The 13,354-nt window shown below is 37.6% G+C and overlaps 1 protein-coding gene across 1 annotated transcript in view; it reads right to left on the bottom strand.

Annotated features, from left to right (window-relative positions):
- fbn1 (fibrillin 1) overlaps positions 1 to 13,354 on the bottom strand; it is an 84,769-nt gene that overhangs the window by 36,264 nt on the left and 35,151 nt on the right. The window contains exons 18-32 of the mRNA XM_038283391.1: positions 13,005 to 13,058; positions 12,727 to 12,852; positions 12,508 to 12,633; positions 12,290 to 12,409; positions 11,920 to 12,057; positions 8,757 to 8,807; positions 8,519 to 8,644; positions 8,207 to 8,434; positions 7,989 to 8,114; positions 6,135 to 6,263; positions 3,772 to 3,897; positions 2,702 to 2,827; positions 2,487 to 2,609; positions 1,747 to 1,872; positions 1,147 to 1,272 (exon numbers count right to left, since the gene is read on the bottom strand). Of these exons, the coding sequence (XP_038139319.1) occupies positions 1,147 to 1,272; positions 1,747 to 1,872; positions 2,487 to 2,609; positions 2,702 to 2,827; positions 3,772 to 3,897; positions 6,135 to 6,263; positions 7,989 to 8,114; positions 8,207 to 8,434; positions 8,519 to 8,644; positions 8,757 to 8,807; positions 11,920 to 12,057; positions 12,290 to 12,409; positions 12,508 to 12,633; positions 12,727 to 12,852; positions 13,005 to 13,058 (1,851 nt within the window). The remainder of the gene's footprint in view (positions 1 to 1,146; positions 1,273 to 1,746; positions 1,873 to 2,486; positions 2,610 to 2,701; positions 2,828 to 3,771; positions 3,898 to 6,134; positions 6,264 to 7,988; positions 8,115 to 8,206; positions 8,435 to 8,518; positions 8,645 to 8,756; positions 8,808 to 11,919; positions 12,058 to 12,289; positions 12,410 to 12,507; positions 12,634 to 12,726; positions 12,853 to 13,004; positions 13,059 to 13,354) is intronic.

The following is a 13,354-nucleotide window of genomic DNA, read 5'->3' as shown; positions in this document are numbered from 1 at the left end:
GTGATCCAACTATCTGAGAGGCGTCATCTTAAAGGCAGATGAAAACAGCAACCTTACTAACAGGGGCTTATATAGATAAATATAGGACCTGCATTTTAATGTATTAAATGGAGTGGATCCACATATCTTACTTTAGGGTAAACATTACAAAAACATAAAAGTGGTTGAATTTAAAGAGAATAATGAAAAGATTCAACCATCAGCTGGATCAAATTTGGGTTTTTCTTAACCTTTACACAAGTCAATGGAGGTTAGGGGATCTTTTCCACAGAGAGAAGTTGTTTTTTTTCTGCTTGTTGGTCCGACATCTTGCCTCGCTGCGAGGAATTAAAGTCATAATTCTCCAGTCTGGAGCTAAATTCCAGACGAGTGATTCAGACCCGACCCACTCAGCTGCAGCACCAGCTTTCTCAACACAGGAGAATACTATGTGGACATTTTAATGGGATTAGAAAAAGAGCCAGAGTGTGTGTCTCTGTTTGGAGGAACTCGAGTTTGAGAGTATATGGGACAGACGAAGTCCAAATTCTGACAAAAGTGTTTATTTGCGTCTTAAGTGAGACCTGCTGCTGCCTGACTGATTTTAAAGACAAGGCCAAAGAAAAAAAATATTCCTGACTTAACTTAGAACTAATTTTAATCACATACTAAGTGGCGTTATAAATCAGGCCTAATTCCTGGTGGACAGAAAGTAGCTCCAAACTAGCAACGGGGCACCCTTTGTATTTATGTTTTCTGGAGCCGTTACAGGTGATTACGTGGTGCTGAAGCGTTCCAACAATCATGTAATGTTTAACAGACCTTAATGAAAGACCAACACAGGAATAAACAAAGGTGCAATGTGATGCATGCATCTGATGCAAGATAGTGATCTCACTGCTTCTGTTACAGAGGGTGGCCTTGTGCTTTAACTCGTATGTGTTCAACTGCATGTTTCTCATCAAGTAAGACAGAAGCTTTTGAAGGAGAAAGGATGATGTTAGCATTGCTTCTACTTAGTCAGGAGACTCTCCCAGGATCCTGGTTTTCCCAGGTGTTTTCACTCACGCAATGCAACAAATAACCACACATGCACACTGCTCAATAAGTATCAGACATTTGATGATGTACAATCGTCCCTTTCATTGCGAGGCATTTTCCACTCACCTGTGCAACCAGTAGTACCCTTGCGTACGGAATATCCCAGATCGCAGTGACAAATGAACGAGCCTTTGGTGTTCTCGCAGTTTCCACTCAGACAGATGTTTGGGTTCAGCTCGCACTCATCCACATCTAGATGAGAGTGGGGGAAAAGTTACATGGAAGCAATGAAACATGTCAGTTTGTTAAACAAAACTACAAAAAAAAAAAGTTTAGTATGATTATTAAAAGCTTTTGCCGATAAAATTTGCTTTGAAAAACTGCAGCTGCATGTTTGCTGAAATACATGTCTTCATATAATGGGTAAGTTTTTGTTTTCTCACACAGCGAAACCAGACGTCTAAATGTCAACCATTCCTCTCGCCTCGGCGAAAATAACACAATGCACACTGGCCTATAAATCAACAACAACAACATTACTCCCTGCTCTGTGAAGCACAAAATCACAGAACTGAGTCATTAAGACTCATTCTCATGACTCATATTTCAGATAACCCTTTGAAGTGGATCATTACGTTGTTTCATTAAATCCCAACGAATTCAACCCTGCTGGATCTAATAATGTTAGAGCTGCGGAGGTTGTACTTCTAATGTTAAAGTGTTTACCCAGACAGGTCTTCATATCCTCCGATGACATAAAGCCATCAAAGCACAGGCACTGGAAGGTCCCAGGGGTATTGGTGCACTGGCCCCCATCACACACCTCAGGGCTCTCCTCACACTCATCGATATCTAGAAATACACACAAAGGAAAATCTAAGCTTGAACACAAACCACTACAAAAACATTCGGATTGATTCATATCATTAAAAATAAAACAAATGCCACGATTGAAACGTTGCAATTAAACACTGCTTTTAAATTACAACTGTAAAGCCTTGATTTCAGTTTGGAAATTAGAGGAGTACGACAAAAACTGTGAACAGCATATTCAACCTGCAGTTATATAAAGAAAAGAATAAGCTTTGAAACAAGAGAGAGATCATTTTCACAGAACATCTTTCATTGCCTGTGGACTTTTCAAAGTAAAAAGAAAAGCAAACATTATGGTTTACATTTTGAGAGTAGGTTTCCTTTAACCACATAACAACATAATCACCACAGTGTGTTGTGCTATGACTGCTTTTTACACTTGCTGCCTTAGAAATTAAGAGCTTCTCTTATAACTTTGTTAACAAGGAAAATGAAATAGAAGAGGTCGGTGATGATCAAACAGATTTTAAAGTTACAGCATGGGACAAGGAGAAAAAGGAATAAATGTTAATACTGTACAGTTTAAATGTAAAAAAAACAAAAAAAAAACTTTAATACTGTATGCATGAAAATAATAAAATACAATTACTTACCAGTGCAGGTTCTTAGATCAGGCATGAGTGCATAGCCGCTGTTGCAGCTGCACTCATAGCTGCCCTCTGAGTTTGTGCAGAAAGTCTCACAGCCTCCATTTTCAATTGTACACTCGTCAATGTCTGAGCAGCAGAAAAAACAGAGTGAAAAAATATTCAACAAAGCCAAATGATTTTGTCGTCACAAGAGACCAGTTCAATGTTTAGCTACGTACCGACACAGTCCAGCCTGTCCTCACTGGATTTGTAGCCCGTGTTGCAGGTGCACTGGTAGCGGCCGATCATATTGACGCACTGGCCGTTCCTGCATAACCTGTCACTTAACTCGCATTCATTTATATCTGTAAAAGAACAAACCCATGATGAAGACTAGAAAACTAATAAATCAAGTTTATCTATGAATCTTTTTCTTTTGTTTATGAAGATTTTTTAAGAGATTTTTTCTAGCAATCGACTCATTGGGCTTCCATGGCTCAGAGTGAAATCAGTTTATTACTTTTTGTTCTTAGATGTGAACACATAACTGATAAACTAGCTCCCTGTGTGATACCAATAGTTGCAAACTTTAACTTTTTTCACAGCTTAAATTTTGTTGCAATTTAAATTAAGTTAAACTCCCAGAGGGGATGATTGAAATAAAAGCACATTTTTCAAGCAATATTTGTATTTGTCATTTTTGTTATGAAACTTAACTGAGAAAAAAAAAGAATCAAAAATGGAATGAATTTGAGATTTTATTTTTTAAGCCATATTGCCCATTAGTTGTTAGAATTGAAAAAAATATTTTATGATTCATTAAGTAGAATTGAAAAAAAATTATTTCTGTTGCAATGATGGAAAACAATGAAAACTGTACAGATATAGAGATCTCAGACCTAATTTTAAGGCTTATCTACAATTGCTTGTTGGGATTTGCAAGATACTTTGACTTCAAAGGACCGGAAAAATAATCTAAACTTCTTAATCCTTTTCTTAACCAAATTTTACCTTCACATCACGATCCATTTACTTCAGATCTGTTGTTAATGACTTTTTACCTCAGCTTTCAGATATATCTACAATTGTTCAGTTCCAAAACCTTCAAAATTGTTTAAATATCATTATTCTGATATGCTTTGACTGCTTGCATTCTAAAACTAAACAAAAAAGAATTGAGGTTTTATAAAGTAAGGTCAACAAAGTCTTAAGGCCACATATACAAAGAAAAAAAAAGCAAGATGATCCAACTTCTCTTTTCCAAAAAAGAAGAGAGAGAAAAGAAAAATAAATAAAGAAAATTGCTTACCTAGACATGCTGAGCCATCAGGAGCGATCTCATGTCCCTGGGGGCAGATGCACTGGAAGCTGCCCTCAGTGTTTACACATTCACCTCCACGGCACAGGAGAGGGTTCCTCTCACATTCATCAATATCTGACAGCCAAGGAACACACACATCAAAATCACATATAAACTCAGAGCTCTGGCTGGTGTGCTAAAATATTGTTTTCACAGCATAAAAAAATATCTGCATTTTGAATTGGGCTACACATAACAAAACAATACAAAGAACATAACAAAAAAACATAAAACATGTAAAAAAGGTGGATATAATAAAATTGTAGTATTAATGCCCAAGTTCAGTTAAATCAAATTTCTAGTGGAAGCAGTTCCCAGAGTTGCAGTGCGACAACAGAAAAAGCCCAGTCACCTCTAGTTTTGTACTTTATAGCCATCCAGCTGTGTGTAAATACTGAATGTCTGACGTCAAGGAGCTTGTGAGAATTGAAAAGCTCATTAGGTTTTGCTTTGATAACAAATATACATGTTGAAAACCTGCTCTGAACATGTTGGAGGTGATAAACAGATGACTCGGGGACGCTTGCATAGTTGCATTAGTAAATTCTGAATAAATGAAAAAAAGCCAGAACAGCATTCTCCAGGCTTGATTTTAGTTAGAGAGCATAGATGATAAAAGCTAGACCGATCATAAAAGTAATTTATTGATCAAATCCTACATTCTTGCCAAATATAATCCAATGGTTATGGTTATAATCCGATGGTCACACATTATATTATATATGCAATGTTTGAAAGATGCACTTAGATAGACAATGTTGTCAATAACTGCAATGAACATTGACATTATGCAGGGTTATGATAGATCCAAGTGGCAACAAATATTCAGGGAAAAAAGCAGGGGCCCTACATTTAAACCTTGAGGTACCCCACACAGAAAGGGACACCAATAAGCATGGCAGAAAAGGTTCTGACAGAGAGGCAAGATTTGAACCTCTTTATAGTTTTGGATATCAATCTGGTCATAAAGGTGAGAGAGCAGGAAATGACTAGCCTCGTGAGACCATCCTGATCTTGCGAGCTTTCAAGGTTTCACTCGCAAATCAGTCTGGCTACTCTACGTTAAAGAAAATTTGGAGCAGTTCACCAAACGAACGTCCAATCAGCGTTGGCTTTGAGGCGGGTTGAGGTGTGACGCAACGAGAAGCGCAACAGTTCAGTCTAAAGAACATGGCGGCTTCAGCCAATGAAACTAGCGTTAGCGTGGCTATCGAGCAAGTTTTATCGGAATTACAGAGTATTTCTTTAATGAAAGAAGAGCAAAACACTGCTCTGGAGGCTTTTCTCAGAGGAAAAGATGTTTTTGCTCTTCTCCCGACTGGTTTCGGCAAGAGTTTGATCTATCAATTGGCTCCTCTTCGTCGTCGTTATGTTAGTACGTCATATGCTTCGTTGATCTGATTGGTTTATTTGGCCCGTCTATCACCAACATAGGCCAATCAGCTAACCAGTATTTTCGCCCCTTCCCAAAATTACTTCAACGGAAGGTTTCCAGATGGATATGCGGAGCAAATCCATCTGGTGGAGTCAGGTTAGGAAATGACAGCCTTTTCAAAGAAAGTCCCATGGATTAAAAAACGGAAGTACTTACACATTACAACACTGCACTCATTAATAACCTCTCTGCATATAAAGGAACAGACATAGTTTTCATCTTGCTCATATTTCTGCATTTTTTTGCATAATCATCAGCAATATTGAATTGATTAGCATCAATGACTGACCAGAACAGATAGGTAACACGCAACATTTTGAAAACTCTCATGGAATCTAGCCGAACTGCTTTATTTGAAGAGCCAATACTGTGGGTTATCTTCTAACTATGACACTGAAACAAACTTGAGACACTTGTGGCAACAGTTTAGGAAACCCATACTGGAACTTTCCCAACCATGTATCAACTGGCAGAATAATTCAATTTCTCAACTTCAAAAATCTATCTATATATGAGTAAAAACAGCCTGTAAATATCACTTACATCAGCCACCGGAGGAGTAGGCTGTTTCAGGTCTGGCATTAATGCTTAAAAGCACCTCATCAGCGGTTTACAACCCTGAAGGGAGTGTGGATGGCTGGGTTGGGATTTAGTGTTGTGTTGTAGGTCCTCCCTCTCGCTGAAAACTATTAGTGGCTGTAAATATTCCCTAGTTTCTGATTTTAAGGCTGGATGTGTGAGGGAAATTTAAAAAGATCACTCCAGCTCACAAACAAAATGATCTTAGATACATGATCCCTTTCTGTAGATTATTCATACATTCATCCATCAGAGGCGTTGATCAATTGAGTACTTAAAAAAACAGGTTCCTACTTACCCATGCAGTTTTTCATCATCATGAAGCCACTCTCATAACCCTCGAAGCATTCGCACTCAAAATCTCCTGGTGTGTTAACACATCTGCCCTGACCACAAAGATCCGGAGATATTCGGCACTCATCGATGTCTGTGAGAAGATAGAAAAAAAGGAAAATTCCAGATAAGAGAAATAACTTTGAACCCAGTACATAATCTTATGGGATCCAACACGTCAGATCAATGACCATTTATTTGCCAGTATTAAAATCCTTCTTCAATGTAGGGTTCTGCATGTAAAAACGTTCATAAGATTGAAGTCAGGAGCTCCTATCCTACCCTGGATAGTCTTCTTACTGTTGACCCCATGAAAGGTGAATGCACAGGAACTGGTAACAGCAGATAGGAGCTATAACCTGAGGTATTCAGAAGGCGCCTATGTGTTCTATGGAATTAAAAGCCTTTCTGAAAACACTGCAATGGCAAAGGTATTTGGTAATTTGTCATCACTCACATATAAGCTAAAATGGCGTCCTATTCTTAATTTATACAGATAAATAAAGTGTTAGTCAGTTGGTGGGTTTAACCTGATACTGTCTGAAGTCTTTAGCAGCACGTTGGATAACTGTGAGCTCTATTATGACCCCTTTAGGCCCCCATAGTTTTTCACAGGTCAATAACGTGGGTATGGTACTAATAGAGCCATAAAGCTGAGCTTTCCCACTACACAATTAAGTTTGATTTATTTTTGGTTTTTTTAGGTAATGCCTGTGTGCTAAACAAATGTTGAATAGATTTAAAAGTAAGAAAAACATTATAAAACTTCAATTTACTTAATATATTTTGTGACATTTAATGTTTTACAAGCGCAAAGCCCACTTATTTAGCCATAAAAAAAGAAAGAAAACGGTCAGTTCAGGTGTCTTATAAAATATGTGAATCAGGAAATTGTCTATATACCAATATAGCTATCTATCTATCTATCTATCTATCTATCTATCTATCTATCTATCTATCTATCTATCTATCTATCTATCTATCTATCTATCTATCTATCTATCTATCTATCTATCTATCTATCTATACCTATATACCAATTCAAAAAACAATTTAGATTTTAAAATGTTCTATGTTCTATTTTTAACATGTTTTATGTATAAAATGGATGCATAAACACCTCATTTTATTTAAGTGTTAAATGCTGTTTAAAGTAACAAATTATATTTAAAAATGTCTCCTTTACTGGTTGTTGATGATTTTCTTTTTGTTATTTCTGATTTTTAATTGGTTACCCAAGCACTAGGGCTTGGCTTTTAAATATAAGATTGAAGGCCTGAAAGTACTAGCATATAAGGCTGAGGTAGTAAGTTTTCATGTAGAGAAAATGGATAAGAAAAACTACAAACCATGGAAAAGAAAACTGCGGCTTGAAAAGGAACTTTGGCCTTTTAAATTTTAAGCTGCATTATGGAACACTTTACTGAAAATTTATCCTGGAAACTCACCTACAACGTTAAAACAGTTCAAGTACCATTTACTAAATCTGATCCTTTGAAATAACCCAGACTACATAAAACTATGACGTCATTTCAACCCTCCACTAATGTGTGCATTTTTCAAATCAGCAGCAACACATTTAACTAGACAGCTTAGGACCACCACCAGCAGATGCACAGCAGCCAGATCCCCATTAGATTGAAAGAGTTGAAATAAACTGTAGACTCCTGAATTAAATATACAAGCTGAACACACGTCTCATTCTTGAATATTTACCACATTGTACAAAGATTTTAAAAGATTTTGGTGTTATTTTGCGCTAGTTTTATTTATTCTTTTTTTTACTACACAATGTCTGATAACTTTCAAAATCACTTACCAGTACAATTCCTCTCATCTGAGTCCAGAGCATACCCGTTATCACAGCGACAGCGGAAGCTACCAATGGTGTTCCTGCACCTCCCATTGGAGCATAGGGTGTTTATCATCCTGCATTCGTTTATGTCTGAAGCATAAAACATAAAAAGGAGATGCTGTTTACAGTAGGGTCCATTGGTAGGATCTTTTTTAGTTTAAGCCCTACAAACAGTACTATACCTTTGAGGAATGGTCTGCCATTCATGAGGTCCCCTCTGTGGGCGAAGCCTGGGCCCCGGGGGCATAGCTGGTTAAATTCTGGTGTGCCCTGTTCTGGACATTCATCGCATTCAGGACCCCAGGCAACACCAACTGAGCAGCAGCAGGCATCCACCCTGTGCTTCCCAGATATTGGCGTTCCACAGCGCTCATCATCATGAGTGAGATAACAATGCTCTGTACGCAGGTCTGTAAATCACAGAAGCAGTGTGAATGCAAATCAAAATCTAAACTAGCATTCTTCATTCTTCAAGTGACAAAAGAAAGGTTTACCGATGCACATCCTTCCACTGATATCAGCAGTCATTCCTGGAGGACACTGGCAGAAAAAGGAGCCCTGTGTGTTGATGCACTTTCCATTAATGCACACACCCGGAAACACCTGGCATTCGTCCACATCTGAGGGTCAGCCAAGAGAAAAGAAAGCACACAACACAAGCAAGTTGAGTGCTTAATATTTTTTAGACAGTTAAAGCAGATTATTTCACATTTTGTTATAGCAGCCCATTACCTTCACATTTATTTCCTCTGACTCTGGCAAAGCCTTTATCACAGATCGGATCTGAGGAAAGGAGAGGACAGAATGCAATTCCAGTCAATGGAGGTATTAATGTAACCATCCTGGCCCCCTTAGTGTGGGGGTTCAGATAAACTGATGGTCTTTAGCTTTGTGTCTAAAGGCCGGTGTTCTGTCTGATCAGCATACCCCATCAGACCAGCATACACATAGTCAATACGCATGTGCCAGACGTCACATTTACATACGTTTTTTGTACCAAAAATACACTTTAAACTACCTCAAGGGGTGTGTATCCATTTAGTCATGTACAAAAAAAACTATGTAAGATCAGATCACCATACGCTTCAAAAAACACCGAAAAGTAAGTAATTAAATTGGGGGTTTTTGTACATGACAAAAGGGATACACTTCCATTGAGGTAGTTTAAAGTGTATTTTTCATTCAAATCTAAAGGGATAAACTAAAAAAAAAAAAAAAAAAAAAACTAAACAGATAAACGTGTATTGACTACAGGTATGCTGGCTCATCTGGTAAGATTTTGTTGGGAGATTTTCAAAAATTTAGAGACAGCACAAATAAGGCTAAATAAATTGGACATAGGGCCACAAGCAAATCCCGCCACATGCAAGCCTATTGCCAGCAGAATATTTAGCTGTCAGATGGGAAATATTGCCAAACATATAACTGTATCTGGATTAGAGTACTGCACAGACTCAGAACCCACAGTACAGATTCATCTTCAGGTAGAAAATCTGATTATATTATTTCAATAATACTGGCACAGCTATAAACAAAAAAATATACAATTAATAACTTATTAACTCTACATCTTAATAGGTGAATCCATTCAAATATAAAAGGATAATGATTATCTTTTAAGCATGCGATGAGGCTTCCTGAACTTAATAGGAGGCATCAATGGAAAATGCTTCAATGTTTTGCTCTGATAGAAATATCCAGAAAAAAACATTCACTAACCTAGTACTGATAGCAGATAATATTCTGCTTCTTATCTGCTTGGTTTGTGATGGAGATTATATTATTTTACTGTGCAGCAAATCCAAGAGCAAGGCCTTAATGTCAGTGAATAAACACCATAGTAAAAAAAAAAAGGTTATTTGAGCTCATGAGGTAATTTTTAATAGCCTGGGTGCCATTCCGAACTTAGTCCCGCCCACAAAGTTTGAGGTCGGGAAGTTCGGTCTGGCTCTGCTCCATAGTAGCGCGAGTATTATCGCCCACTGTCAGGCGATCCAATCAAATTGTCAGGGCGGGCTTTATACGATGATGGACAGATGACCAACAGTAACGTAATCAACCACGTGACCAAGGCGCGCTTGGGTGACAACAATAATGGCTGCCGCTGGAGAGTTTAGGTGAGTAGATTCTGCTTTAGGTCTGTTCTAGAAGATATCGACAGCAAATTAATTTTAAAAGAGGAACAGAGAAACGCGATCAAGTCTCATCTTCTTATTATAGGCGTGCAACTGCACGCTTTGATTTTTGTGGACAACAACTATGCCTCGCTTAACATACGTCACACACTCCGTTGCTCTTATTGGTTGTAGGTCTATCCAATTGTGTGCAGAGGCATTTTTTTCCCTGGTCCGTTCGAAACACGCCCCATAATCATTGCTCTATGGAGCAGTATCAGACTCATATTCTGACTAGAATTGAGTCGGACTACTTCAGGCTAATTTTTTAAAGCCCCAGGTGAATATCAGAGGTGAAATCCTATAGTTTTAAATTCAATTTAAAATCAAGCTGTTTAAAAAGAGGCTTGTTTTAAGTGATGTATTGTGTGCATTTCAGTGTGAGTGAGTGCATGTTTGCATTTGTGAGAGAAATACAATAACATTTGACCTTTGCTTGTTCACCACTGGTTTTTTTATGTGAGCATTAGCCCTCTGTTGTAAAGACACGGAATCAACAAGAATAGAGGACTTTGTGACTAAAAGCACTTATAAAAAATGAGCAGCTGTGTATACATTGTAATTACGGGTCTGGTCGGGCTCCATTATTCACTGGTTAGGGCACAGTTTTAAATGGGGGTAAATACAGGTAAAACAGGTCAGTTCTGAGCTGTACGGTGCAAACAGGTTGAAAAAATCTGACCCATACAGGAGTGCAGATCAAAGTGGAGCTAACCGGGAATGCTCATAATGAATAATCTAGGATGCCATTATGGAACGTTGGACAAAAAGAATCCAAAATGTTGGATTTCCTTCATTTATTAATCTGAGGGGTCTCAATGTTCCACCTAGCAGAGCAAATCACTCTTATCTCCTGATTATCTGTGGCTTTCTAAAGGGGAATAACTGGGCAGAAATCAGCATGATCTATTTACTGTATGAACCCCCTGCTATGGAGCCTTATATAAGCTAGATTAGGAAATTAGGATTGTAGCAATAGATTGTAATGATACGTTAACAATGAAGTCATACTTTGACAGCAAGGCTGTTAATGTATCATAATTGGTACTTGTTAAAATGGTTGTAACAATGATGAACATAGTTAATCATAATAGAGTGAAATTTATTCCATATGCTGATTTTGAGGGAACGTCATTTACAGCAGCTATATAAGTGTTCTTAGTACACTGAAGCAATCTTAATGAAAGTAACGAGATATACGTTTATTTTATGTGAAAGCAGAAAATGTAAAAATATCAATTCATTTTTCAGCTGTTACATTATTACAATTAATTACTATCTAACTAATTATGAACTAGTTTTAATAACAAATTAATTATGTAATACTCATTTTCTATAATTAGCTATTCATTTAATTAATTTCATTATACAAGGAATATAGAATTTAATTATAACTAAGCTGCTTCTATTCTAGGATCTCCTCCTTCTACCGAAGGGTAGTAGGCTGTGCTACAGACTTTCTCTACCCTTTTTGAGTCCCATTTTCAGGATGTCAGTAAAATTGTAAAGCCTGCTGTATATGTTTACATTGAATATCAATATTGCCCAATATTATGGTTATGTTATGGCTGATTAATATTATAGTAATTAACCATAGATGTCTAACAAACAGCATATGAAAAATAAGATTGTTAAAATGTATAGAAGCTTTTTGTTGTAAATTTGCAAAGAAGAGATTGAAATCTGCACAATATGGTAAAATTATGGAAAATATTGTTCACCTTTTTCACATTTAGAACATGGGCTGTTCCAGGCTTCTCCCAGAGTGGCACAGCAATGAGACTTGAGGGTAGCTCCATTGATGTTGACCTCGCAGCGACCGTTAACGATCTTCAGCCAGCAGGTGCTCTTAGTTGTCTCTTTATCATAAAATTAAAGCGCAAATAAGTACACTCTTGAATCAAGAAAGGTGGCTTTAAATCTGAGAAGATGTGTTTTAGCTACTTTGGTGGATTTTTTTTTTTGATCAAAAGTGATAATTGCCTACAGTCTAATCCAGGAAAATTACTTTAACTTGCAGAGAAAAGGTGCACTTTTTTTGTACAAACACTTGTGGTAATGGTGCTGAAAGAAAACCTGACTTTTGTTTACCAATGCACTCCAGTCCAGTGCTGTCCAGCTTACTGCCCACTGAACATATACAAACAAAAGACCCTTGGCTGTTTCTGCAATCTCCATTGATGCAGGGGCTGGACTCACATTCATCCACATCTGTGGGCATGAACAGATATTTTACTTTAATTCACCATCAACAATGAAAAGCTGTTAAATAACGATGCATTACACCAAAGAATGAGCATTTGTCTGACCCTCGCAGACATCTGTTTCGGGGTCAAAACGAAATCCCTTCGGACACTGACAGGTGAAACTCCCGGGAGTGTTCCTGCACAGGCCATTGTCGCAAAGCAGCCTGTTCATTAGACACTCATCAATATCTGAGCGAAAGAAACAACAAAAAAACATATTAGATATTTAATTAACACAGCTTTTATTAAGTTATGCTTAAGGTTATACTGAAGTACACCTACCAACACAATTTTTCCCTGTAAGGTCCACTTCATAGCCTTCATTGCAGGCACATTTGTAAGTCCTAAGCATGTTCTCACAGACTCCATTCTGACAGATATCAGGGTCCAGGGCACATTCATTTATATCTGAGAAGGCAAAGAACAAACCATGACCATGTAAGTAAAAAGATCACATCAAACACCACTTTTAAAGGCAAACAGCTCTGCCTGTTTGAGGTGCAGTTGGTGTTTCTGAACCAGGACGGCACTTATGGATGAACCTGAGCAAATCTCCTTACCTCTCCCATCACCTGTTATGCCGGTGCCACTGGGACACAGAGCCAGAAACTCAGCTGCAACAAAACACAATTTAGTTAAAACAAAGAATCCGTAACATATAAGAAAACATTTCTTCAACGAAAGTTTACAAAAAAATGTAAAACCATGTCATTATCCGGTCACATGCATTGTAATTTAGCTTCAGTGCATATTATCCACCTTTTTATGTGTGTTTTAGTGGTGCCCTTTTATTACATTTTTTTTTTACTTGAAGAACTAATGAGAGGCAACTACATAAATGATGTGTCAGTATATGCCTTGTGTGTCAGGACTCTTAGCGCAGACTTCATGACATGATTCAATGCCATTC

Source organism: Cyprinodon tularosa, unplaced genomic scaffold, assembly GCF_016077235.1.
Source record: "Cyprinodon tularosa strain WSP-4 unplaced genomic scaffold, ASM1607723v1 ctg193, whole genome shotgun sequence".
Lineage (NCBI taxonomy): Eukaryota > Metazoa > Chordata > Actinopteri > Cyprinodontiformes > Cyprinodontidae > Cyprinodon > Cyprinodon tularosa.
The sequence above is the reverse complement of the archived record's forward strand: the minus strand, read 5'-3'. Positions and strand labels throughout refer to the sequence as shown.